The following is a 27,181-nucleotide window of genomic DNA, read 5'->3' as shown; positions in this document are numbered from 1 at the left end:
CTTTAAATGCAAAATCTTTTTATTGTTCGCAATTTATGATTCCTGATAATCGTGTGTGGGTGTATGTGTGTGTCTGTAGTTCACACAAGGATGACGACCGTCTATTACTGGAAAATGTTTCTTATTGTTTCGCGTTCCTGTCGATGCGAGTTGAAGGTTTGACAAAAAGTAAAAATGAGTAAATATAAAATCCTCTAGCACGTTCGTCCCTTTCACTTTAAAAACAAGGCAAATTAACATTAGATTCTTTTCTTTTACAAAAAAATGTAATACAGTTTCAACAATGATAATAACTTACTAAATGAAAATAGTCAAAAAGCGACTCGCTCGGCCGTGCCGTAATAATTCGATCAATCTAGATTTCGTTCAAAAATCGCCGCTAATGGCTATGAATAGTATTGACAGTTTCTTTGAATATCTGAGAAATGAACACCACCTCGGCTTATAGGTGTTATTGGTTTCGCATTAATCGTTAGTTTCCTATATTTTCGGTGTCGACAGTTTGACTAAAAATCAGTAACATCATTATTATATTCTTCCTTCGGTTTTGGTCTTTCTCCTCCTAATAATGTGCTTATGGATACGTATGGGGATTAGGGTGCGCCGAAAGCAATCAATGTTTAGCAAGTCAAAATTTGAGAAGTATTTTCAAGACAGAAAAAGGAAGTTGCTTCCATTGTTGAGTAAAACATTATGACTTTTCAAACATTGCTTCCGTTTCGGGGACATTTTGAACGAATCACACTGAGAAGGAGAGGCAGACTTTGTTCTTTGTCACTAGGTAATGTTGTTTCGTTAAAGCGGAAGACACATATGTATGCGCACGCTCGCGGTCCGATTTTTTTGATAATAGTTAGTAGTTGATTTAAACGTACAATTTTCCCTCTAGACGGATGTTCGATTCGTCAGGCCGACCTTTTCGGCAAAGTTCCCCAGTAGGCTGCCGAGGGCGGAATCCGGGCCGTTGTTGAACGTGAATGCAATGGTTGAGAAGTAACAGTTGTAGAACAGCGTTCGAAGCTGCTCGAGGCGTTCCCGTCGTCTGTGAAGAAATGTACAATAATTTTTTATTCAGTGAAAAAATTTCTAGAATGAGATTTCGATCGAAAGAGGTTGGAAAGGTAAAATCGCAAGCAAATCTCGAATAAACGTATGGGTCATTATTTTGATTTTTTTGACTTTGCTTCGGCTGCTGAACAATTGAACAATTGTAATTTATATGTGAGTTTTACATGGAAAACATACCTTATTTTTGCATTTATCTCGCAAGGAGTTCAAATTTGCATGAAATCATGCGAGCGAAGAAGAAACTAAACAAACTAAGATGTTGATGTTCGAAGTTTTCAAAAACGTTACATTCTACAAACCCATGTAAGGGGCCGTGCACAAATTACGTCACGCTTTTAGGGGTGAGGGGGGGGGGGGTTTGCAGAGCGTGACGACCCATACAAAAAATGTTGAGGTCCCATACAAAAAGTGTGACATAGGGGGGAGGGGGGAGGGGGGGTTAAAAAGGTCGATTTTTGCGTGACATAATTTGTGTATCACCCCTAACCACAGCTGTAAAAACGCGGGAAGTATCCAGCATGACCATACTGATAATGACAGGTTCGATGCCCGGTCGGACCAGAATCTTTTCGTAAAGGAAATTTCCTTGGACAAAGTATCTTCGTGACTGTCACACGATATGCACATGCAAAATAATCATTTGAAAAGGAAACCGTCCGTAACATCACCTGTAACTTTTTTTTTCGGTTCCTAATTCTGTTCAACCCATTTGTTTTGCATGGTGTAGACGGAATTGATTGGAATTAGGTGATGTCACGGTATTCCTCACGAACTTCAATTGAGCAAAACGTAGGCTAACCGACCGTGTCAAAATTTCGCAAAAAATTAGACCCTGAATAGAACCTGGAAAACCATGATTGAATGCGAATTTACCTCTTTTTCACATAAATAATCTAGAATTGATTGTGAATATTGTACACAGGTCTCCTATTGGACCATGCGCAACCTCTGTCCGACTTAAATGTTTCTCTACAATGTGCAGAAGTGATACTTGTGTGCTTATTCTAAGAGTGGAAAGACGGCTCGCATCACATGTCGAGGTGAGAAAGCTCGACACGAATTAAGTGATTCACCGTGTAAATCAAATGGAGAGTCACCTAATACGGGTTGAGGTTTCTGGCTTTGATTTGCGAGTCGAATCGAGTCACATCGTTCCACTCGTAGAATGAGCACAACTCACATGGCGAACAGATCTAACCGATTTGCGTAGCACTCGCCGTCGACGGTCGTACAGCAACTGGTTGTTTGACTGGGTATATGATTCTGGTTAGCATTTGGCGTGGAAGCGCTGTTCGATGGCCCCGCAGCGCTGCTGCCGGTACCCGACAGGTTGAATTGCAACGAATGGTTGCTAGCTGGTTGCTGGTTATTACTGTTGAAGTTCTGGTTTTGGTTCTGATGGTTATGGTGGTGGTGGTGGTGATGCTGATGGTTAGGGCAGTTGTTGTGGCCAGGATTCTGCTGCAGATGGGAATGCATTTCATTGACCGACTCGGCACTGCGGTAGCTGCCGGTTCCGGTTATCATCTGCCAGCTACCGACCGAAAGCGACGACGAAGACTCTTGGCGTTGTCTTAACCTATTGGTACTTGGCACTGTTACGGGACTAGTTCTGTGGACGATGGAGTAGGTATAACATAGATATATAGAAATTTTTATATTACCATACCTGCTTGGTTGAGGTGACCATTGGATATTATGGTTCGAGCTATCATGAGATATGCATCCAATACTGCTACTGCTTTCATGACTATGCGGGGCAAATCCGTTATTGCTGGAATGAAAGTAACAACGTATAGCAATTCCGAAAACCTCAAAATCCACATCCCTCACTCACCCATTATACGAGTTTACACTATCGTCGCCATTGCAACTGTGAGCACCACCATTTCTACCACCGTTCCCCACGTGGTTTGCGATTGCTATACTATTGCTTGCTGCACCACTGGTCAGTCCGACTGCCGAACTAACGCACGTTTGCGTATCGTGCGTCGAAGAGCTTCTCCCGCTTGTATAACTGGACACCGAGTTCAACGAGACGCTGGAACCGCGACTTTCGCCATCTAGTAACAATCCGCCGTCGATCATGCTGTCGCTGTCGGTCCGAATTACGTCTATACTACTACTGCCGCTACTGTGATGGCTTCGGAATCTGTAATCGAGTCTGAGATCAGTGATGTTGTGAACGCATACATGCCTAATAGTAGCGAATGTTCCCTGGAAATTCGTTCGAATTGGACCACGATGTAACTCACTTATGAAATATTAGATAAATATATATACTACCCGTCATAAGTAACGGACTCACTAAAAGTATCGCAACAATATTGCATCACATTGACTCACCTCAATATCTCCAAAACCTTAGGACTTACAAAAATGCTGTCTTCAAAAGCCCAAAAGCAACAACTTTTCTGAAGGCGGCATTTTTATAGGTGTTCTGGTTTTTGAGATATCGAGGTGAGTCAGGATGATGCAATATTGTTGCAATATTTTTTGTGAGTCGGTACTTATGATGGGTAGTGTATGAACTGGTGAGCTCATATCATATAATTATTTTGTAATGAATACTAATTCATGGATGAAAGTGAGAACTAGAAGTGTCCAAAGTGATGTGCATCATATTCTATTCTAAATTTTAAGAGAATGAAAGAAAGAAAACACAAGAGAAAACAGTTGTGATTATTCTTGTTCATCGCATCAGCCCATCGTATCGAACAATACTACGGTGAGCCATTGTGAGGCCCAACGGCTTGACTGACATAAGTAGATATGCAAAATTGAAAGCACTGGAAATTTAGACTTTGTTTTGGATAGAAATTCGATCGACAGTGAAATACTAGTGAATTGAAGTGTGATAAATTAAATGTAATATTATTGAAGTACATACATATAGATGTTAATTGAAATCTTGTTTGTAGAATTAGGAAACATACATATCTTGTCTCTGTTTGCGAATTGGTTTTAAGTGAACTCAGCCGGAGACTAAAATGTAAAGTACAAAGGGTACAAACAATGAAACACTCAGTGGCCCAGTAGAGAATTTTCCGTTTGACGAAAATAAGTTTTCCCCGACTGGTGCGGGAATTGAACCCACACTCCGAGGCTTGCGAAACGCCTAGACGACTGACGCATCTACCCGCGCGGCCACAAATCTCATATTTATTCGGGTGATGTATTCGTTCCTTCGATAATATAGACAGGGAAGGAGGTGAATTACGGGGCTGTGGCGGTTGTGATCGGCCGAACAACTCGGAAAAGTACATGGTACAGTGCCAGAAGTGTGCTCTTTGGTAGCACTTTTTGTGTGCTAAGGTTAGCACGACAACGGTACGTATGACGAAGTTTGTATGTACCAAATGCGTTCCTGGTGGTAATTCTCTTATACCCGAGCGGTCACTGACTATAGTGAGTGGAATTTTGAGCTCGTCTAGTGCTCGCCAGGAAAGAATCGATCGAGAATTGAAGTGCTTGGAAAAGGAGAAAAGGTTCATGGAAGATTGAAGTCAGCAAAGAATTGAAATGGAGCGAGCTTTACAGAAACGGGAGAAAAGCTGGATCGAGAGAAACTATTCATCGCTCGCAAACATGAGTTGTTGAGCCAGCAGGATGGTGAGTGTGTGGAGCGTTCAGTGTAGCCAGAGACGTGCGCATCGCACGGTAGCTTGGATCAAACAGACTGAAACAGCCAAAAGCTCCGGTCAGATTGTCGTAGAAAATGCAATTACGTCGATCGCTACGATTTCGGACCTACCAGACGACGCACCGGCAGGACATCCGCAGGTTTTACAACACTCTTCAACACCACAGAAGGGTACAACGTAAAAAGTTTCTCAGTTCAACGGGAAAAACCGACCGTGTCGATCCTTCGCACATTGAGAAGCATCACGATTGGGGACGAATCAGAGGATTCTCTCGAAGGTGCATTCGGAGCGGATGCGGATAATCGAGAGGAGCAGTCGTCCGCTTTGCCGTTAGTTGTCCTGCAACCTCATATCGATCTGTTGAAGGTCGAAGAAGTAGCGCTAGCTGGCGCAATCTCGAAAATAAATCGTTTCGGGGCCCACTGCTACAAACGCTGGTAAACCGGCAAGTTTTGAAGGCAGAATGCGCAACAAATGGAAGCGGAACACCCGGTGATCCAGGAGCTTGCGGTGAAACATCGAGTGGATGTTGACTTGAGACAGAAAAGGGAAGTCGAGCTGGTTCACCAGATCAGAAGCCTTCATTTGGAACAATCCAACGAGCTGAAGCTGAGTGCGGGAATCAGAGGAAAAACTGCGTTACCAACTCAAGCAGTGGGATCGCGAACGAGCGGATATGAAGTCCCGATTCAAACTCAATTTTGAGTTCTTTTTTATCTCCTTTTTCATGCGTTTTTTCTATTGTTGTCAGAGAATGAAGAGTGACACAGCCCAACTTTTGCAGTTCGAGTGCGTCAACCCAGCACTGAGTTTCTAGCACAGTACCTACTCAAATTTGAGCAAACCTACAACCTAAAATTTCGGTTGGATAAAACAAAATTGAAATAAGGTATTTTTTCACATAGAAGCAAGCGGAAACAACCCAACATAAACATCGAATCCATCAACTCAAAATTGGGTTGACGCACGCAACTCCGAAGTTGGGTGGAAGAACTCACTTTTGGATACTTTCGTCTCTCCGTGCAAACCTTCACCAATCACTGATCGCGATTCGATTGGTCACAAGTTTTCAGGGAACATTATTATTTATACCGTCAGTGTACCAGTAGCCGCTCGTGTTCCAATAGCCGCTCACGAACGTAGAAAACAAGGTTCTCTGAAAAAATACAATCTTTTTTCCACGGATATTTAAAATATGCGTGCCGAATAATATACGGATGAAGACAATGGTACATATTTATGCCAATGAACATCATTTTCATGACGGTGAGCGGCTATTGGAACACGAGCGGCTACTGGTACACTGACGGTATCTAGACTTATAAACTACCCGGCCGCATTTGGGGTTCATAAGTACTACCTACTTACCTATGAGTTAAGACACTGTAACTCTCGTCGTTGATAAATTTGAGTATGTAGAAACAGAAGTAGAATATGATCTCGCCCTTGTTCAACCGATCGGGCAAATTGTGACCGAACAGCATCCAATCGTATGCGATCGTTAAATACAGCATCTGTGCCGCGTCCAACGACTGATGAATTGCACCATCCGCCCAGAGAGAAATTCTCAGCAGCGAAACGAAAAGTGGCGTTCGGTCCCAACCGCTGATACAGTGAACCAATATCCCGGTGCTGCTCTCCTGAAGGTACTTGAGCAGCAACCGCAGGTAGTTTTGAGTAATCTTCACCAAATCCCACTGTTTGTAGTTGGTCCAGTCGATGTTCAGCTGAGCCGTGACGGAATCCTCCGGAACGCGAATTCCCGCATCCACGTACGATTGATTCCAGTCGAAGATGAGCCCATCGCCGATATAGTTGTTGTCCCGGTACTCCCGGAAGAATTCGCAACCGGGATAAGGCAGTGCTAACAGCTTGAAAAAGCTATACCGATTCTCTTTGTCCACCTTCTCCGACGAGGTAACGTTTAGCCAAAACTTCACCTTTTTGTTCTCCACCATGAAATCGATTATGGTGCCTACGTTGAGTGCTTTAAGCAACCGGATGTCCTTTCGGCGCAGTCGCCCAAACAGGGGCCAGTCTTTGGAGCTTGGTTCGTCTGATGCTGATTCTTCTCTCGCTTCGACAGTCTCGTCTGGTGTATGGAAAAAACCAAGTTACAAATTTGACTTCTATTGTTAGTGTTCTAGTCAACTCACCTGCACCTCCCTGATCTTGTAGTTCAGATTCCGCTGCGTAGGCAAAGTATTCTAATCCGGATCGACCGTAAATTTCGGGCCCACCGGAAAGAGTGGCCGATCGGCAGACGTACTTTCCGTTGTACAGAATAACCGGCAGTGGAAAGCGTGCACGGCATCGTGCCCGCCGTGCCTTCAGTATCAAATTTCGCAACCGTTGGGCGTCCAGCTTTCCATCAACAATTAGCTGATCCCGGTTCGACGGCGGGGATGCTCTGGAATCTGAACCACCTCCTCCGTTACGGGGGGTACCCAAATCGCAGTCGTCCTGTGGCTGATATTCGCCATACGTGGACGCCTCAAACGAATAGGTCCTTTTCACTTCATGCTCGGGGATCAACAGTTTGGCTGGATAGTGTGCCGAGAGCTCTCCATTCTGGTTCGGAACATCCACCACGCTGTAGTCCAAACGCATCAGTTTTCCACATCGTTGCACGATTTCATCGCCCTGAAGAGTTTAAGTGATAAAAGAAATTGGTATTAGTTTTGTTATTAATAATATGAAACGAGCTCACTAGTTAACAATTTATCGACAAACTGCAGCTATGTTTGAAACATATTTATTTATTAATTTATTTTTAACCACATTTCAAACGCTCCAATGACAGTAAACTCCGACCTGCAACTGCCTATGTCCATCAGTTCAATGCGACAAGGAGAGCAGTGCTTTTATTTTTAGAATGCGAAAGCGCCTCATACCTGCGGATGAGTTGCCTTTGCTTGTTTTGTTATATTTCGAACGTAATAATTTTCGAAAACAGTTCTATCTCTACATGTAATCTAATTAGCGTCAGGCGTATTCAATTCGCCAACACATTTCCTTTCCCTCTAAGCCCAAATGCAGCGCCGCACTATCTTGTTGTGCATCAGTCATGTTAGAGGCAGTACTGCTGTTTATGAAACGATTGTTGTTTATTTTATTACTCATCTTTTTGCTGTTTATTTCCCTTTCGTATGGCACTGATGACGCCAAAGCTCTCCTGAACTGATTTCGCTGTTGAAAATTGGATGCTGAAAAGTTCATCGTTGTTTGCGCGCTGTTTTGATCGCACGGGGGTCGAATTATTCTTATCGTGTCACCTCGATTGCATGTTGATAAAATTTTTAAGCGCCACCATCGTGCGCTCTGATAAGACCTCCTTTGAGTTTCATTTCTCAAGCAAAATAACAACATTGAAAGATTTGAACAGGAATACTGTTTTGTTATACGTATGGTCGCCCCATGAATATGTTTTATTGAACAAAAAAATGAGCGATTCGAATATTTGAAGAACTATTCAAATTATATGTGTATAGTCAACACCTTACGAACTTAATCTATGCAAACTTTTGCATCTTGTTCCGACTTTTCGAACCCTCTAAGCAGAATACCCTCTATGAATGAGTGTAATCAGTTTCGTACCTTTTGATTCCGCCCTATGTTGCTTATCCTTTGACAGATACGCGTATTTCGACTACCACTTGTAATCTTCCTCAGTGGATAAGTGGATAACTGACACTGAGGAAGATTACAAGTGGTAGTCGAAATACGCGTATCTGTCAAAGGATAAGCAACACAGGGCGGAATTAAAAGGTACGAAACTGATTACACTCATTCATACAAACTTTTGCATTTTAACGCTTCGAACGGTCTTCAAGTATAGGTTTAAGTTGTAGTATATCGAGTATTTTAAGTGCTACAATAATGGTTAAGCACGTTGTAATGTTACTGTTCTACCTCATCGCCCACTAAATGCAACTACATTAGTGGTCCAATAACACTTAGCGCTTCAACCACAGACAAACAGACGTAACACTCTGATAATGCCCATCGTACACCGATTCAACGGTCTTTTTCAAAATTGGATAGTTGGCCAACTTTCCAACCGCGGCGCTGCATCGTTTTTGTTCGAGTTTGACGGTTGCTCACTACCGCCACCTAATGGTGGTCGGCCAAACATAGTCATTTTAGCATTGGGCGTATATGTTTCCGTGACTATGATTTGAATCGAACAATGTTCGAACTGTTACGTCTGTTTGTCTGTGCTTCAACCATCAATGCAATTAAACATTACTCAATTTACAACATGAGTGCAGTTAAACATTACTCGATTTACACACTCGCATATCAATCCAGTTAGACTTGAGATTATGAAAAGCCATCATTTACATACAATGTATGTACCTACTTCCAAAACCCATAATAAAACTTGCGGATTTTTATGTCAATTAGGCATGTGCCGAAACAATCACGGGGATATTTTCACGAGCGAGCGTGAGGTGGTGGCGGTGGCGGCAGCACTATGATGAGCACCTCAATGGCGACGATGCAAGCACCGAAGGTGGCGTGGTAACAGATCTAGGAGTACATGCGCAGGACGAAAGATTTCCAGCCCCTAACCTCCAAGAGATTGAGGAGGAGGTTAGCCGGTTGAAAAACAACAAAGCCGCTGGAGCAGATTAACTACCAAGAGAGTTACAAAAATACGGTGGAGAAGCACTGGTGAGAGCACTACACTGGGTCATTACCAAGATTTAGGAGGAGGAAGTATTAACGGAGGAATGAATGAAAGGTATCGTGTGTCCCATCTACAAAAAGGGCGACAAGTTGGATTGCGGGAAGTATCGCGCGATCACACTACTGAGCGCTGCCTCCAAGATACTCTCTCAAATTTTATGCCGCCGTCTATCACCGATTTCAAGAGAGTTCGTTGGGCAATATCAAACTGGATTTATGGGTGAACGCGCTACAACGGACCAGATATTCGCCATCCGCCAGGTGTTGCAGAAATGCCGCGAATATAACATGCCCACACATCACTTTGTTCATAGATTTCAAATCGGCGTATGATACAATCGATCGAGAACAGCTATGGCAGATTATGCACGAATACGGATTCCCGGATAAACTGATTGATCAAGGCAACGATGGATCGAGTGATGTGCGTAGTTCGAGTATCAGGGACACTCTCGAGTCCCTTCAAATCTCGCAGAGGGTTACGGCAAGGTGATGGTCTTTCGTGCTTGCTGTTCAACATTACGTTAGAAGGTGTAATAAGAAGAGCGGGGATAAACACGAGTGGAACGATTTTCACGATATTATAGCTCGTAAATTTGAGACGATGGCGGAAACGTACATCCGACTAAAGAGTGAAGCCAGGCAAATCGGATTAGTTATTAATGTGTCGAAGACAAAGTACATGATGGCAAAGGGCTCCAGGGAGGAATCACCGCGCCTGCCGCCCCGAATTTATATCGACGGTGATGAAATCGAGGCAGTTGAAGAATTCATGTACTTGGGCTCACTGGTGACCACCGAGAACGACACAAGCACTCAGCACAACGACTCCGCAGAATTCTACGATCGAACAAAGTTCGCCGTAACACGAAGTGAACTATCTACAAAACGCTGTTTAGACCGGTAGTCCACTATGGGCACGTAGCATGGACTCTACGTGCAGAGAACCAACGCGCCCTTAGATTTTTCGAACGGAAGGTTGCGTACCATCTACGGCGGAGTGCAGATGGAAGACGGGACTTGGAGAAGGCGAATGAATCACGAGCAGCTGAGAGAACCAACCATCGTCCATACCGCGAAAATCGGGAGGCTACGGTGGGCGGGTCACGTCATCAGGATGTCCGATAGCAACCCGACTAAAATGGTTCTCGAGAGTCATCCGACCGGCTCGAGAAGACATGGTGCGCAGCGAGCTAGGTGGATCGATCAAATGGAGGACGATCTGCGGACCCTTCGCAGAATGCGGAACTGGAGAAACACAGCCATCGACCGAGTGGAATAGAAGAGACTTATTTAACCTTCCGTAACTCGCGCGATTGGCTATCACCGCCAGCACCGCGCTAATGCTGAACACAAAAGACGAGATTTTTTCAAGATCTTGTACAAAATACAACAGCGCGATCGCTCGCGGGTTAATTCAACTTATGGAGTTCGTGTGCGTAAGAAAGTGTGTTGATTTAGGACATGATGAAGGCACAGTAGCACCTCTCCAGAACAGGCATTGAAAAAGCTCAGCTCACGAGCAAAACTCAGCTGATTTCATGCTAACTTGATGCTCAACAGAAAGCTAGGCTATGATCGTTCAGGCTCATTGAACTTGGCCGCTCATCAGTAATGTGAGCTACGAGCGCCACAGCTCACCGTACCAAAACTAACTGAGCCTGGATATCTTTGAAAATAAATATAACATTTTCGACCGCATTTCTGTGTACGCAACCTTTATCAAGATAAACAGTGGTTTTATTTTGATTTTCTCCATGAGATTGGTATCCGTGTAAGGGGGCTGTCCATTTAAAACGTAACATTATTTTTTTCGATTTTTCGACATCTACTCGAAGGATTTTTTGTATGATATACCAAACATGTTTGAATGATACGTTAGATTTTTCAAACCCTCCTTCACTCATAGATCTTTACGTAATTGATGGGCGGCCCCAAGACAGTTGCGAAATAGGAACCAAATAACTAAAGTGTCCACAGTACCCGAAGTATCTTGACTGATCCTGAAGTGAACCACATCGTTCGAGGCCAATAGTTTATTCAGGTAATTTATTTCAAAAGTTACCCTAGAAGACCAATACTTAAACAAGCATTGGTCTTCAGGACCATTGGGTACTTCGTTGCCATTGGTCTAACTGTCACCATTCCTCTCAGACTCCAATTAAATTCAGAAACACAACTTCAATCTATGGTTTGGTCAGTTCCATCCTTTTTGATTTTTGGATTGAGAGTGTGTAGTTTACACTTTCAATCCACAAACCAGTAAAATACTACAGTTTCTGCATCCGTTTTTCCGCGTTGCCCCTCCGAGTTCTAGTAGCATCCCGGTTCTTGACATAGTCGGGTCCCATGCATGCATGCATGCTGCTAAGCTAGTTATCCGGGGTCGTGGTTCAGACGCTGGGGGCCTAATAAGCAATTTGTAAGCCGCAGCAGTTGAATCTCAACTCTTTCAAATGCCGGTTGTGACAGAAGCGACTGTTCGATGCAAGGATTGGTGCATGAAAATAATTATGGTTTGCTATGATTTTCGACTCATACATAATGGACCAAGTAGAAAAGCGTCGTCAAGCACACTCCAGCTCATTGTTTATTCCAGAAGTGAGCCCACATGATCACTGGCTGTAGACGAGTTGAGCATAATAGTTCGCTCACAGAACCGGTACACTACGATCATGGCTGGCTCATGCTCGTTGAGCTCGCTCACAAGTCCAATGCCTGCCAGAAGGTCCCTTTGGGATTCCACCACAGGTATTCTTCCATGGGTTTATTTTGGGTTCCGTCAGAAGTTCCTTCTGGGGGTTTTCCAGGTTTTTTTCTGAGATTCCTAAAGAGATTCCGTCTGGGATTCCTTCAAAAGCTTTCCGTGGTTTCTCCACAAATTTACTCTAATTTCCCTCTAGGATTTCATTCTGCGTTCCATCTTAGATTCCTCCAGGAACTCCTTCCAGGATTCCTTCTGGGACTTCAAGGTGTTCATCTATTTCATCATTCCATCTATTCTCCTAATAGTTTGTTTTGGAATGTCTTCAGAAGTTTTGTTGCACTTACAGAAAGAATTCCTAGGATTTTCAGACATTTCACCCGGTAGTTCTCGGGATTCCTCTAGGAGTTCTTTATACAGTAAACGTTCGCTCGGTGCAAACGCTTTAACTGTAATGCTTTTTAACTGCAAGTCCGCTAAGTGCAACAATTTTGCAGTTATCGCACCGCTATCCGTCAAAACGAAATGTCAATAGCGATGCGATGTTTTTCGCATGCACTTTTGTTGCAGTGCGATGTTTTTCGTATGCAAATTGGCTGCATTCTGCAGCAACTGACAGTTTTTTGACGTCTGTCAGTTGTTGCAGTTATCGAATTTCATTCGGTAAGTGAAACGTAAACATGTTGCAGTTATCGAACGTCTACTGTATACGAGTGTAGCGGACCTGTTGTGATGGTTAAAACACTTGACTATCACTTCGAGGACCTGGGATCGAATCCCACTCCCGACAAACTCGCAAAATGTAAATTCTTCCTTCGGAAGAGAAGTAAAAGCGTGGGTCCCGAGATGAACTACCCAAGTAACCAGTAAGCATTTAAAATAGCATTTATTCACCATTATAGTAGTCTTTACGACAAGGCGTTTAATGCTATTTGACCGCATATGCGTCTATAGCGCTACCCCACTGCAGGCTTTGGCAAAATAACGGGCTGTCTCAGTGCTGCACCTTCAGGAACGTCGTACCAAAATGTCAAAGAAGCGTAACGCCTCGTCGAGCAAAACAAAACAAAAATAACTTTACGTCTGCTTCTCGCTCTCTCAACGTTCCCGCTTCCTCGTCTTTGCACACCTTCATCTGATGTAAGGTGGTATTTTTTTTTGCAAGTTTTAGTAGTTTTTGGGATTTAAACTTACGATCCGAAGATTATTCAATTATGTTTGCTGCTCAAGTTCTCCACGCTCCAGGATGTGCTACAGCTGCTCCAATGGCGTGCGCTGATTTTGTTCCCAATATAAAGAATGGTTGGAAGGCAGCTTCAGTTTCAACACCTAAACTTGCTTTCAATTGTGTTCATTGTGTGTAAAGTATTATCGTTCCCTCTTCGATCTACAGCATATAATTCCCTCTTCCGAATAATATTATGATTCACCAAAGCATCACTGGTTCTGCAAATATTTTCCGACGAAATGCAAAATATAAACTTTTCGATGGCCATGTTCCTATTTCCCATTCCAAGCAGCAGCAGCAGCAGCATCGTTTCGTGCTGACCTTTTGGATGAGTAAGGGAAAAATGAAAAAGCAAATAAAAATTTGACAACAGAGGCATAAATCCTGTAAGAGAGAAACAGCATGCGCTCTCAAATACATAACATGTCTCCCATGCTCTTTGCTCGTAGCATTTGAAGAGCAGTTGAAAAGCATTCTGAATGCTCCCAAGGGGCTGTCCATAAACCACGTGGTCATTTTTTTGGGACTTTTCAACCCCCCCCCCCCGCGTGGTCATTAGTCCATACAAAAAAATTTATTTGTCCATACAAAATGGTCATTGGCCAAACCCCCCCCACCCCCCCCCCTCATGACCACGTGGTTTATGGACAGCCCCCAAGCGTAAACACTTGAAGCATTTGAAATGCTAGCTAACAGCCAAAAGCTTTTGGGCAGCATGCTAATTCAAGGCAGTTATGCATTTAAACTGCTTATGTAGGGCAGCAAGCAGTTCAAATGCTTAATACGGTCTGCTGTCCGGCTTATTTCAATGCTTAGCGGTTACCTGGGTAGCCTACACGAATAAAAATCCGTTCCGAAAACCGTCCACAACCAGTCACGTTATTCGGAACAAGCACGATTTTCGTTTACGAAAATACACCATGAATAAAAATCGCGTTCCCGTGAACCCTGTTCCGCCACAAAATTGTAACGCCTGAGTAACGCACCAGCTCAAGATCAAAAACCATATTATCGTGAAATGTGTTCAGATATCTATGATTTTTGTTCGCATATATTGAACCTAGTTCACGGTACATGGTGTTTAGTTCACACGCGTGGGAACACAAATCACGGGAATTAGAACTGATTCATGGTCTGCAATAATCGTTCCGGCAATTTATTTATTTATTTACAGTCTTCGATTATGGAATCGTACAGACTAAAACTTAATTACTAATTCTGGTCTTAAACACATTTTTGGACAAGTTAAAATCATACAAATGATACACTACATTAAAGGACTGACAGCACACATCGAGTGGGTTTTGCTGGCCGTATAGCGTGCGATTTGTCCCGCGCCTGAAGAAAACAATTTGCCGCGTTCTTCTTACTGGATCATTGATGCGAAGTCTTGCTAGGAGCTCGGCACAGTCAATGTTGTTCTCTAGCAGGTCGAAAACAAAGAGTCTCTGTAGATACGTTCTCCTTGTTGCCAACGTCGGGAGGTCGATTAGTGCACATCGATTTTCGTATGGCGGAAGGTTCATCCTGTCTCTCCACGGTAGTCTTCGAAGTGCAAATCTGACAAACGCCTTCTGGACACGTTCAATCCGATTGATGTGTGTAGCATGATATGGACTCCAAACAATTACGCTGTATTCCAAAATGCTGCGAATCAGGCTGACGTATATGGCTTTCAAGCAGTAAACATCGTTGAAATCCCGAGTGTTTCGCTTGACTAGACCGAGGATTGCGTATGCCTTGGCTACTACCAAGGATATGTGCTCCGTAAATCGCAGCTTAGTGTCCAGAGTAATACCAAGATCTTTGACGCTCGATACTCTTTCCAACCTCACTTTTTACCTGTGCACTAAGTATAAATGCTTGAATTATTTGAACAAATTTGCTTGTAATAATTAGAAAATGACGAGAATGACTGCTTTCACTCATCACTATTTAGATTTTGATCATAAATCCCCTGCAATTGCAAGTTTTAGGGTCGGTGCACAGGTAAAAAGTGAGGTTACGCGACGCCACTGCCTGGAGGATGTCGGAAATAATTTGTAGAAAAATTTCAAAAGGTATTTTGACGAAACAAGGAACTCCTCAAGTAATCGCAGAGGGTATTCCTTAAATCCCAGAGAGGCTCTGTGGAAGAATCACAGGAGAACTTCCTGGATGAATTCTGGCAAGAGCTCTTGAAGGAATCCCAGACGGAACCTCTTTAGAAAGAGGGAACAGAAATGGCTTCCCAAATTCTAGAATGTGTTCCAGGAGAATTCCCGGCAAAAAATTCAAGGAGAATTTTTGTAGGAATTCCAAATGAAATCAAAAGTGAAATTCCTTAGCAATAGCTAGAGATAGCCCGGGCAGAGTTCAAGTACTGACAATCAAAATGTGATATTGGTTTGTTTGAGATAAGAGGTAAAAGTACTGACAAAAATAGCAAAAATTTGTTCTTGAACCATCTAACCAATAGCAAAATATGATATTTGAAGATCAATCAAATAGCTCACTGCTATTGGTTAGATCTTACCAAGAGCTAAATCTGCTATCATGATGATGTTCCAGGAGTAAAATTGAGATATTATTTTCAGTACTTTTACCTCTTATCTCAAACAAACAAATGTCACTTTTTGTTCTCCATATCAAAATATGCTATTATTGAGCTTTTTTCCTCTGCTCGGGTAGTCCTGTGGGAATACCACGAGGAAGTCCTGGAACCCCCGAGAAATTTATATAGGAGGAATCCTTTGAGATGAATTGTTTCGTCAAGTTGTGGAGAAAGTACTGAAGACATCCATAGAAATTTTGTTCAATAGATCGCTAGAGGTACCTCCGGAGAAATCTCTGGATAAATCCCCGGTAGAATTTTTGAAGAAATCCTTAAAGGAAAATTCCTAGATAAATTTCTGGACGAATCAATGGAGTAACTCTAGTAGCAATTATCGGAGAAAGCCCCACAAAAATTTTTGGATACATCCTCAGTTCCTGTAGAAATTCCTGGGGAAGGTCCTGTAGGGAGACCAGCAAAAATTTCTATAGGAATACCTCCAATTGAGATGACTTTTAACGGTATTCCTCTAGAGCATCCTCCAGGAAATCCTCCTGAAAGTGTCCAGTAGTTCTTCATGGAAATTCTCTAAGGATTCCTTCAGGGATTTCTTCAGGAATTCCTCTGAAGATTTCTCAAGCAATTTCTCTAGAGCTTCCTCTAGGAATTCCTACAGGCCTGTCTCCAGGTGTTCCAGCAGACATTCCTTCAGAAATTCCTCTTTGAATTGCTCTAAGCATTACTCCAGGAATTCCTTTAGGAATACCTCCACAATACATACGACAATTTCTTCAAAAAATCCTCTAGGGATTCCTTCAAAAATTTCCCCAGGAATTCCTCCCGGAGTTTATCCAGGAATCATTCCAAGAATTTCTCCAGCGATTCCTGCATGAATTCCATCTGAGATTTCTCTAGGAATTCCTTCAAGAATTTCTTCAGGAATCCTCCATAGATTCAGAATTTCTATCAGGAATTCATCGAGGAATTTTTTCAGGGATTCCTCCGGGATTTCTACCAGGATTTCCTCCAGGAATTCCTCTGGGAACTCCTCTAGGAATTTCTTCAGAATTTTCTCCAGGGATTCCTCTTAAGATTTTTCCAGAGTTTCCTCCAGAAATTTCTCCAGAAATAGTTCCCGGGGCATGCTTCTAGGAATTTCTTCAAAAATTTCTCCAGGGATCCCTCCCAGAATTCCTCTAGAAATGCCTCCAGGGATTCATTCAGGGATTTCTTTAAGAATTCCTCTATGGATTTCTCCAGGAATTCCACCTGGGTTTTCGCCAGGAATTTGCCCAAAAGATCCTTCAGGTATTCCTCCTGAGGTTCCTCCAGCAATTACACCAGCAATTTTTCGAAAAAGTTTTCCAGGAGTTCTTCCAAGAATTTCTCCAGAAATTTCTCTAAGGATTCCTCCAGGAATTCCTCAAGATGTTTCTTCTCCAGGGATTCCTCCCAGATTTCCTCTGAGGAATCCCCCAGGGTTCCTTCAGGATTTCTTCCAGAATGTGCTTCAGACATTTATCCAAGAATTTCTCCAGGAAGTCATCCAGGAAATACTTCTGAAATTCCTCCAGGAATTTCCTAGGAATTCCTTCCCGGGTTCATCCAGGAATTCTTCCTGGAACGGTCTCAATTTTTGATATTAAATTTATTAGACAAATAAATCATCCCATGCAATTTATACTCTGCTGCAAGCGAATCATTTTATGGTTTAGCAACATTTTATGATATCGATGTGAAAACATCGATTCAAAGCTATCGATTAACCGATTCGAAACGATTCACAAAAATCGATGTCTCAGCCAGTGGCGTCTCGTAACCTCACTTTTTACCTGTTCAACGACCCTAAAACTTGCATTTGCGGAGAATTTATGATCAGAATCAAATTGAAAATGGACAAAAACGACTATGTTCAAAATTTTCTACAAATTGCAAGCCAATATGATAAGAAAATTCAAGAATTTACGTTCGTTGAACAGGTAGATTTGAGGTTAGGGAATCGCCACTGGTCTCAGCCTAACATGCCCATGTCCAATGCTAATGTATATATGGCACCAAAGGACATCTACTGAATGGTTATTGATTCTAGAATGGCAATGCTTTTTTTCCTCATCTGTAGAGCCTTTTAACCACTGCGTCCATTAATTAGGAATATTGTGGTATGACCCATATTTAATTTGATGCTAGTCAAATATCCTATCACAATTGAGCTGTGATGGACAATGGTTGATGTAACACCTGATCCCAACTAGGCACAACTCGTTTTATGAAGTTGGGATTACTTCGCCAAATTACCAAGGGCTCTAGAAACCCTTTACCAAAAACCGCCAATCTCTGATTGGATAGTACTCCACAGTTGCAGAGTAAATGTTCAGCAGTTTCGTTTTCCGTTTGACAGAAACGACACTCGGAGGATTGGATTTTTCTAATCTTACTTAGATGATATTTACTCGGGCAGTGACCACAGTCATCAGACCAGTAATTACCCTGAGATCTTTTTTGTTTAGATTCAATAAGGACTTGGCTTTTTCTGAACTGGGTTTTATAAACCTTTTCGCTTGCTTGGATGTATCCATGGCATTCCAATTAGATTCTACCGTGGACATTTCCCAAGTTTTTAGTTTCATCCGAAGAGCACACTCAGGAACTCCACAGAAAGGTTCAGGGCCTACAAAGCTTGATGCCGCACCCTGTCTGGCTAAATTGTCGGCGTTTTCATTTCCCAGATTTCCACAATAACCGGGCATCCAGTATAAAGTTACCTCGTTCCTACTGGCCAATTGCTTCAGAGAAATAATGCATTCCCACACTACCTTTGATTGACAAGTAAAAGCCTTTAGCGCATTTAGAGCCGCCTGACACTCTAGAAAGGCTTGATCCTCTGCTTGAAATACAGTGGGACTGCATCCCATTGGTATAGCCTTACTGATACCAGGGCCGAAAACACCGGCTCCTGTATTTTCACCCATCTTGGACCCATCAGTATAAAATACAATAGAACCTGGACGTAAACTTGGCCCACCAGCATCCCAAACATAGCGACATGGTTTCACCACTTTGAAGGGAACATCATAGGGCAATTCGCCAATTGTTGAACACTACCCAAATGTTGAACAGTTTTTGAAAATGTTATTATAAATTTAACTTAAGTAGTTTTCCATCAACGTAAACGTATCTAGTTGCGTATACATGTGTGTCATGATATTGCTCCAATAAAGTTACAAAATTATACATATTTTACGTCAAAAATATCGATTGAAAATTTTGTACCGCTGATGACACGAAAACTGCACAATTCTTAAGATTAATTTTAAGAAATTGCTGTTACGAAATAAGTTTTGCTGACAAATCGACCACAAATATCAAAGTCATCCCATAGTTACAATAACTGGAAGGATGTCCTTAACAGTTTAACATTGTTTAAAATCACATTTTCATTGTAATTTAATTTGAAAAAAATATTTTTCTTATCACACTATCATTATGCAGCTAAGATCCAATTGTTGAATACTAGCATAACGTACGATGTTAGCATGACTGCCAGATATTTTTTTTCACTCCACTTTTTTCAGGAGCATTCCACGGATTTTCAAAGTATTTCAGGGTTGTTCCAGGGGTATTCTAAGGAGTTGACTAGGTCCCATGGGTTTCCATGGGTATTTCAGGGGCTTTCGAAGGCGTTCTTTTCTTCTGTCATTTTCGCTTCTAGTAAAATCTTTTCAGCCATTTTTTTGCATTCGGTTCTGTTTAAAACGATTTTCAGTCCACTAGAGCTCTCGTCAAATGGGAAGCGATTCCTTGGGAACGTCCATAAATTACGGCACGCTTTGAGGGAGGGGGGGAGGTGAGAGGAGTTCAGCAAAGTGTGACGACTCGTACAAAAAATCAGAGGTCCCATACAAAAAGTGTGACATAGGAGGAGGGATGGTTAAAATGGACAATTAGGGCCCATATAGCCGAGGTGGTAAACGCACGGGTATTCAGCATGACCATGCTGAGGGTGACGGGTTCGATTCCCGGTCGGTCCAGGATCTTTTCGTAAAGGAAATTTCCTTGACTTCCTTGGGCATAGAGTATCTTCGTGCCTGCCACACGATATACACATGCAAAATGGTCATTGGCAGAGGAAGCTCTCAGTTAATAACTGTGGAAGTGCTCATAAAACACTAAGCTGAGAAGCAGGCTTTGTCCCAGTGAGGACGTTACGCCAAGAAGAGGAGAGGAGCGCCGTCCACAAATTACGTAACGCTCTAGGGGGAGGGGGGGGGGGAGTATGGCCAAGCGTTACGGCCCATACAAAAAATTTAGGATTTTCATACAAAAAAGCGTTACGGAGGGGGGAGGGGGGGTTAAAAAATGTCGATTTTAGCGTTACGTAATAAATAGATGCTGCCTTATTGCGTGACGTATTTTATGAACGCTCCCTCATTTGAATGAATTGTGACTCAAATGACTAAATGGGCGCAAAACACGAAAAACCCGGAAAAAATCCGCCAGAGTGAAAAAATATTGGATGTCGGGTCAATGTCGGATCAAATTTTATCAAATGTTGGACCACGGTTGGACCTACATCGGATAACTGTTGAGTCTATGTTGAGTTTGGTGCCCAAAATAAAAACAGGTGAATGATAGGTTTATGTCGGGTTATACGTCATCAATTACGAACAAAGCTTCAACCGTTCAACAATTAGCGAGAATCGTCCAACATTAGGATGAGCAAGCTTAAGGAAGCGTTCAACATTTGGGTTACAGACTTCCCATACAAATGTTCTATTTTCTCTTAGAAAATGGAACTTAAGGGAAAACAAATCCAATGGGCAGTATAAGGAATAAGTAGATCTAGACGTTCACTGGATATTTTTCAACTAAAGTGGAATTATGCACGGAAAAACAAACGAAAACAAAAATGCCAGCACTAACCGTTCAACAATTGGCGAATTACCCTAGTTGGTCTTTGTTATCATCCAATCTTCTACTGTTTTTATGTCCATGTTTAATTTGAAGTCTTTGATGATCCTCAAATGTCCCACAAGATCCCCATCTAGTACATTATTGTAACGGATAAACTGCAGGGCACTTTTTGCCGCTTGTAGCTTAACAAATTGATGCAATGGCAGTATATTGAGAAGGGCATCCAAAGCAACTGATGGAGTGCTTTTCATTGCTCCTGTAATAGATATACAAGCAAGTCTTACCTAGCTTCCCTTGAGAGGTTACCTTGTTTGTTTTGGGCCACCAAACAAGTGAAGCATAAGTAATCTTAGACCGGACTATCGCAACATAAATCCAGTGAATGATGTTTGGTCTAAGACCCCAGGTTTTTCCTAGGGCTTTGCTGCAGACCCAAAGGGTATTCGTAACCTTAGTTTAAAAAAAAACTTTGTTTAAATGTGAATTCCAATTCAGTCTTTTGCCCAAAGTTACCCCAAGATGTTTAACTTCTTCCGAGAACTGAATTTGAACTCCATTTAAAGAAGGTTCAATAAGATTTAGTTTCAACCTTCGAGTAAAAGGTACTATTACAGTTTTTGAAGGGTTTACGTTCATCCCTCCTCTCGGCACCATTTGAGGGTAACATTCAACGCAGATTGTAGCCGGCTGGATATCGTGTCGTCATATTTTTCACGTACCAGAATAGCAGCTACATCATCTGCGTATCCAATAACCTCAAAACCTTGAATAATAAGCTTTTTAAGGAGTTCGTCCACTACCAAAGACCACAATAAGGGCGATAGTACTCCTCCTTGAGGACAGCCCTTCACAGATCTGACTGATAGTTGCGCACCTCCAAGAACGGAAGAGATTTCTCGATCTTTAAGCATTCGATAATGCATTTATCCAAGCCCCTTGCTTCCATTGCTGAACGCATTGAGCTGTAGGATGCTTTATCGAATGCTCCTTCAATGTCGAGAAAAGCAATCACGGCTATTTCCTAGGCTTGAAGCGATTTCTCAACTTTGCTGACTAGTGACTGTAGCGCTGTTATTGTAGATTTACCTGTTTGATTAGCAAATTGAAACTTGCTTAGGGCCAATTTCTTCACCTCGGCTTAACCGGTAAGCCAGGCTTACCCATATAGTTAAACCTGGTTTAACGCTTAAGCCAGGGTGAAAAAATCGCCCCTAAGGGCCGATTTCTTCACCTCGGCTTAACTCGTAAGCCAGGCTTACCCATATAGTTAAACCTGGCTAAACGCCTAAGCCAGAGTGAAGAAATCGGCCCTAAGAGGCATTTCTACTAAGCTGGTAGACTTGATAAAGTCATCCACTATTTTCTCCATGGCCTTTAACAGAACACAGGAAAGGCATAAATGTCTGAAGGCTTTAGGTGTTGTTTTATCCCTTTGTAATTTGTAATTTATTAATCGTACGTAAGCCTGTCAGTTTTACAACTTTGTATCAGGTTAAGGAAAGTTAAACAACACAATTGTGTAACAAAGTTTACAAAGGAAAATTAATCGAACCTACAAATTGAAAACTTGAAATTAACGACAATGTTTGATTTTGAAATAATCTGCTGGCTTAGTCTTGATTTCTGTCGGTAATCCGTTCCAATGCGATATTCCATAGATTAGCAGGCTCTTCTTACCACTCGTCGAGTGCGCTGGTAACAGGTATATCCTAGTTCGTTCCATTTGCCAGCTTTTGGGATAAAAACAACGCGAACCTTACGCCATGCCTTATAGCCTAGGTATGTAAGCTAAAGTGATACTGGCTCTTAATATTTCGGTTAGGAGCGGACCAATCGCTCCTTTCCCTTGTTGAAGTAACGCTGGAAAGATTCCATCTATCCCAGCAGATTTGAAAGGTTGAAAAGAACTCAGTGCCCATTCGACCCTCGATGGCGTGAAGATTTCACAGGCTTTCTGATAGACATTTGTCGACCATACATGGTTTACCTTGTCTAAGTCCTGATCTTCAGCCGAGTAAGGAATCGACCCCGGAAAATGAGCCTTCATCATCTCTTTCAAAGCTTTAGAAGAATCGACAGTAAAACTGCCATCTTCCTTTTTGAGGCTTCCAAGACCATTAGAATGGTATTTTGAAAGGACTTTGTGGAGCCTTGCAGCTGCAGGAGCGTTATTGATGTCTTCACACACCCGTCTCCAATCCTTACGTTTGGCTAGCCTCAGTTCTCTGTTATATTCTGTTAGGGCTTTTTTGTATTGAACCCAATCAGAAGTAGCCTTTGCTCTATTGAACAATCTTCTAGATTCTTTCCTTAGTTTTGCTAGCTTGTCATTCCACCAAGGGACATCCCTGTTGGATGACCTCTGTTGGATTGTGCAGCTAGCATGATATGATGAGATAATTTTATTAATAACCTCATCAGAGGCATTTTCCAATTGTGAAACAGATGTGATCTGCTCCCATTTATATGCATTTTCATGCGTTAAGTAAAAGCGATAGATGTCCCAGTTTGTTTTTCTTGGGTTTCTAAAACATTAAATTAAATTTGATCCGGCTTTATAATCAAACCTGATATGTTTGTGATTAAATCACAAATTTTGACAATAATTCCTCATCAAAAACTTAGTAAAAGATACTTCGATTCTCCTTGCACAAAAAAGCTGACAAAATCTGGTACCTACTGTATTTAAATAACGCTTAAATAGGTAGCGAATCTCAAATAAAATCTTTGACGCAATGCAATAATGTTTGTGATGTGCCTAATTTTTAAACTAGCTCAATGCACAGTAACCGCACATTCTGCTCTTTTCCTAGAGCTGCCTGTGATCATTATCATACACACTACACTGTACATCATTGTTCACAAAGGATCAGAAAGAATAATCGCCACACGACGCACGACGACGAGGTGGACGGACGACGGACACTCAATTTTATATTGTATAGCGCGATCAAAGTCCGCCCAAAATGAAAACAGAAAGTAAAATTCGAATGTAAACATCATAATAGAAGGTTGGCTGGGGGTCCTGGGAGCGGAGGGTGGCTCTAAGTTTTGTCTGCTCGCTGGGGGGAGCTGCCACCGTTCGCACAACCGATCAACACACAAAGAAGAAGCGTCAGCAGCTCTTTTGGCTTCTTCTTGCGGGGTGTTTTTGCTTGTTCAAACAATGCGCGTAACATTTTGGTTGCGCAGTTATATACCTAGGTCACATTTTAAAGAACGGCTCAGCCGCGCTCTCAAGTGGTTTGACGCTATGAAATCCTAGGAGGTACACCCATAGGAGGATGCTTCCAGCGATTAGAAATTCCATAATAGCAACCTCCGGAATGTGGGCGAATAGGTTAGGATTGCATTTTTGCACTTTCCACACAACCACGTTACAGCACATGACTGCAAGTGGGCCAGCAGCTTACAGAGAATAAACACTCGCCAACAAATTCCACTGCCGTGCCCCCATTATTTCGGATCATCACTTTACCATTTCAAAGGCGTCCATTTCTTCATTGGTCACAAAACTCCATGCATAAAATCGTCAAATCTCCGATCGAAATCTTCCAAATTTGGCAAACTTCATCCTACGTTCCCACCATAAAAAACAATACGTACAACTTCGCACTCCTTTGCACGGTAGAGGTTCTTGGAGAAGTGCTCCAGCAGCTGCTGGATGTCTTGCTGTAGTATTTCGGTCATTTTCACTGCTGCTGCGCCACATTTACGGACACTTTTCGGACGTCGCGACCGCGAAACGAAATGCCTTTCGGGGAAAATTTTGACTCGCGCGCGTTGAACACGGATCCCCCCAAATGATTTGCGCAAAAATGTCGCACAATTGAAATGCTTCCGATGGATTATTTTCTCTTTTTCGACGACGACGCACAAAACTGCCACACCACAAAACGAAACGACGATCCTCGACGAAGCAAACGCGAGAGCTGATGCAAGGAAAGGAAAACAAACGAGAATTTTCTACACAAGTTGCGCTGTCGACGTAACTCTACACACGCGTTGACATTTTTGCGCAAGCGGGAGACTTTTTGGCATACGAGAGGGTTTGGTTTTAGATTGTTTTGAATACTGTCCGAAAAGACTCGCCGATTTTTTTTTATTTCCGTTTTTCTCGGTTTTTCTTCGATCGAACATTTCAAATTATTTATTTATTTAATCAATTGGCTTCTTTAGCGGTGTTGAGGTAATTCCATATGAGCCTTTGCACGAATCTCGCCTACTGCTCACTCCCACAGAAAATTTGAAAACATCGCGCACAGTAAACGTCAAATTTGACTGTTACTGCGCGCGCTGTTTTCAAATGTTCTGTGGGAGTGAGCAGGACAGGACAAACTCGTGCAGAGGCTCATTCTGAATCTGCATGCGAAACTGAGCCGAAATCCAAATTTTCATGAATTTTGATGCCCGGGAGCCTGTTTAAAAATCAATTTGAAGTTTGTATGGGAGCGATTTGTCAAATTATCCCTCGTTGCATTTTGTACTGGGTGGAGCTGTCAAACAGTCACTCAGCTGTAAAAGGTGATTTCAAACTCTTCGAAATTAATTTTAGGTATCAAAATAAAATTCTAAAAATCTGAAAAAAATCATAGTGGCTCAGAAAAAGGTGCTCTTTTGTAAACAATAAAAAAAAATCGATACATTTTTCCTTGCATTTTTCTTAAGTTAAAACCCCAATTCACCTCGCAGAAACTATTGTCTATCCGGTTGGAATCAAGACAGACATTCTTGGTCCACAAGTGTCGCAACTGTTTCGCATTTAGTGCGCTGTGTTGCTGACAACAACGGGAAGGATGCGCACTACTTTTGACTTGATTGTGCGACGTCCGGTTTGGTGGCGGTCAGACAATATCAGTTTACCAATTGAGTCAGTATTTTTTGCATAAAACTCAGTATTTTTTGCATGAAACTACCGATAGAATTCACTTGCTGCAGTCGATACCGCTTAACTGTTCTTTTTAGTTTTCTTCTTTTTCTCCTACCGTCGTTCGGGGGAGTTGACAGCAGTATCACTTATGCGCCCCAGCGAGTTCGGCAACAATCGCAGTATTGCGGACATTTAAACATTTTAAATCATTGAAAACCGTGAAAATCCCTCGAAATTTGTTCAAAATACTGTGCTCATAATTCCATGCATAATTCCAACGCTACTCGAAAATCAGAAATGCCCCTTGAGCATAGCCTGAATAGAAACTACCGTATTACCCCGCTAATCCGACACTGACTGTTGTCGAATAACCGGGGTAAACTTTTAATTCGACAAACCGGTCACCATCTTGCTCATTGAAATTTGGCAACTCTATTTTTGTTTTTGTTTTGATTTTCGGATTTGTTATAAGGCTATCTGACGTTTGATCACCTTTCTCTGTTTCGCTCCCGAGGAGGATAGGTTTGTTTTCATACGGAAACGTTTCCCTATGAAAATATTAAACAAAAAAATGCTATCCTCTGTGACTGCTTGAGAGAGAAGGGTGATGAACGCTAGATTGCCTTATGAAATAAATTTTCAACAGATATTGCGGTGGTACGAATGAAAAGCTAGTTCTTTCCACGATTGTTTCCATCCTCAGTTCATTCCGGTTGGTCTCCAGGCGGTTTGGGTGTCGAATAGCATCAACTCAGAACTTCCGGAATTATCGGCTGCAAGAGGAGCTGCTGCGGGTGCAAGTATCCACTTATCCGCGAGCGGTAATGGCGGCGGCGGGCATGTCCAACCGGTTCGGATTTTGACGTTTCATGGGGGAAAATCAAAACAGTTTCATACTCCTCCTCACCACTCCACCCACCGTTTGATGGCGCCAACCGATTGCGATCCCCACGAAACGTCAAAATTCGAATCGGTTATTTGTGCCCGCCGCCGCCATTACCGCTTGCGGATAAGTGGATAGTCACAGTATCAAACTGTTTTGCATTTACAGTGTACATCACTGTGACATTTGAACACTTTTTAATTCGACATACGTCGAATAAGCGGGGTACGAATTAAAAAGTGTATTAAAACGTGTCGAACCAACGGGGTAAGACGGTACGATCAACGGAATATATTGTGTCAGTCCAATTTGGTTTGCAGTCAGCAATATCAACTGCACGATGAATTAGCCTCTGCATGCTGTGAGATTTTGACTTTTACTGCGAGCACTGTGTTTAAAATTCCTGTGAGAGTGAGCAGGACAGCACCAAAACAGAGCTTGCAGTAAAAGCCAAAGAACAAAAAATATTTGCGAGACAGGCTAATAATTGGGTTTTTAAATTTAGAAAAATTCAATGATTTTATATTTTAAACAAAAGAGCACCTTTTTCTAAGCCTCTATGATTTTTTTCAGATTTTTAGAACATTGTTTTGATACCTAAAATCAATTTCAAAAAGATTTATTCAAATCACCTTTGAACAGCTGGGC

The 27,181-nt window shown here is 42.2% G+C and overlaps 1 protein-coding gene across 4 annotated transcripts; it reads right to left on the bottom strand.

The window, feature by feature from the left end:
• LOC115258948 (myotubularin-related protein 14) lies at positions 1-24,748 on the bottom strand. 4 transcript variants are annotated; one of them, XM_029859466.2, is made up of 7 exons: positions 24,387-24,748; positions 6,869-7,355; positions 6,081-6,804; positions 2,906-3,232; positions 2,738-2,842; positions 2,249-2,680; positions 1-1,042 (listed from the first exon to the last, which is right to left on the bottom strand). In XM_029859466.2, exons 1-7 carry the CDS (start codon positions 24,468-24,470, stop codon positions 886-888), a joined length of 2,316 nt encoding a protein of 771 aa, XP_029715326.2. In that variant the 5' UTR covers positions 24,471-24,748; the 3' UTR covers positions 1-885. The 4 variants fall into 4 exon arrangements, with proteins under 4 accessions (XP_029715326.2, XP_029715328.2, XP_029715327.2 ...); XM_029859468.2 differs by having other exon boundaries at positions 2,267-2,680; positions 24,387-24,747; XM_029859467.2 differs by having other exon boundaries at positions 2,906-3,220; positions 24,387-24,747.
• Between the last annotated feature and the right edge of the window lie 2,433 nt (positions 24,749-27,181).

Source organism: Aedes albopictus, chromosome 2, assembly GCF_035046485.1.
Source record: "Aedes albopictus strain Foshan chromosome 2, AalbF5, whole genome shotgun sequence".
NCBI lineage: Eukaryota > Metazoa > Arthropoda > Insecta > Diptera > Culicidae > Aedes > Aedes albopictus.
The sequence above is the reverse complement of the archived record's forward strand: the minus strand, read 5'-3'. Positions and strand labels throughout refer to the sequence as shown.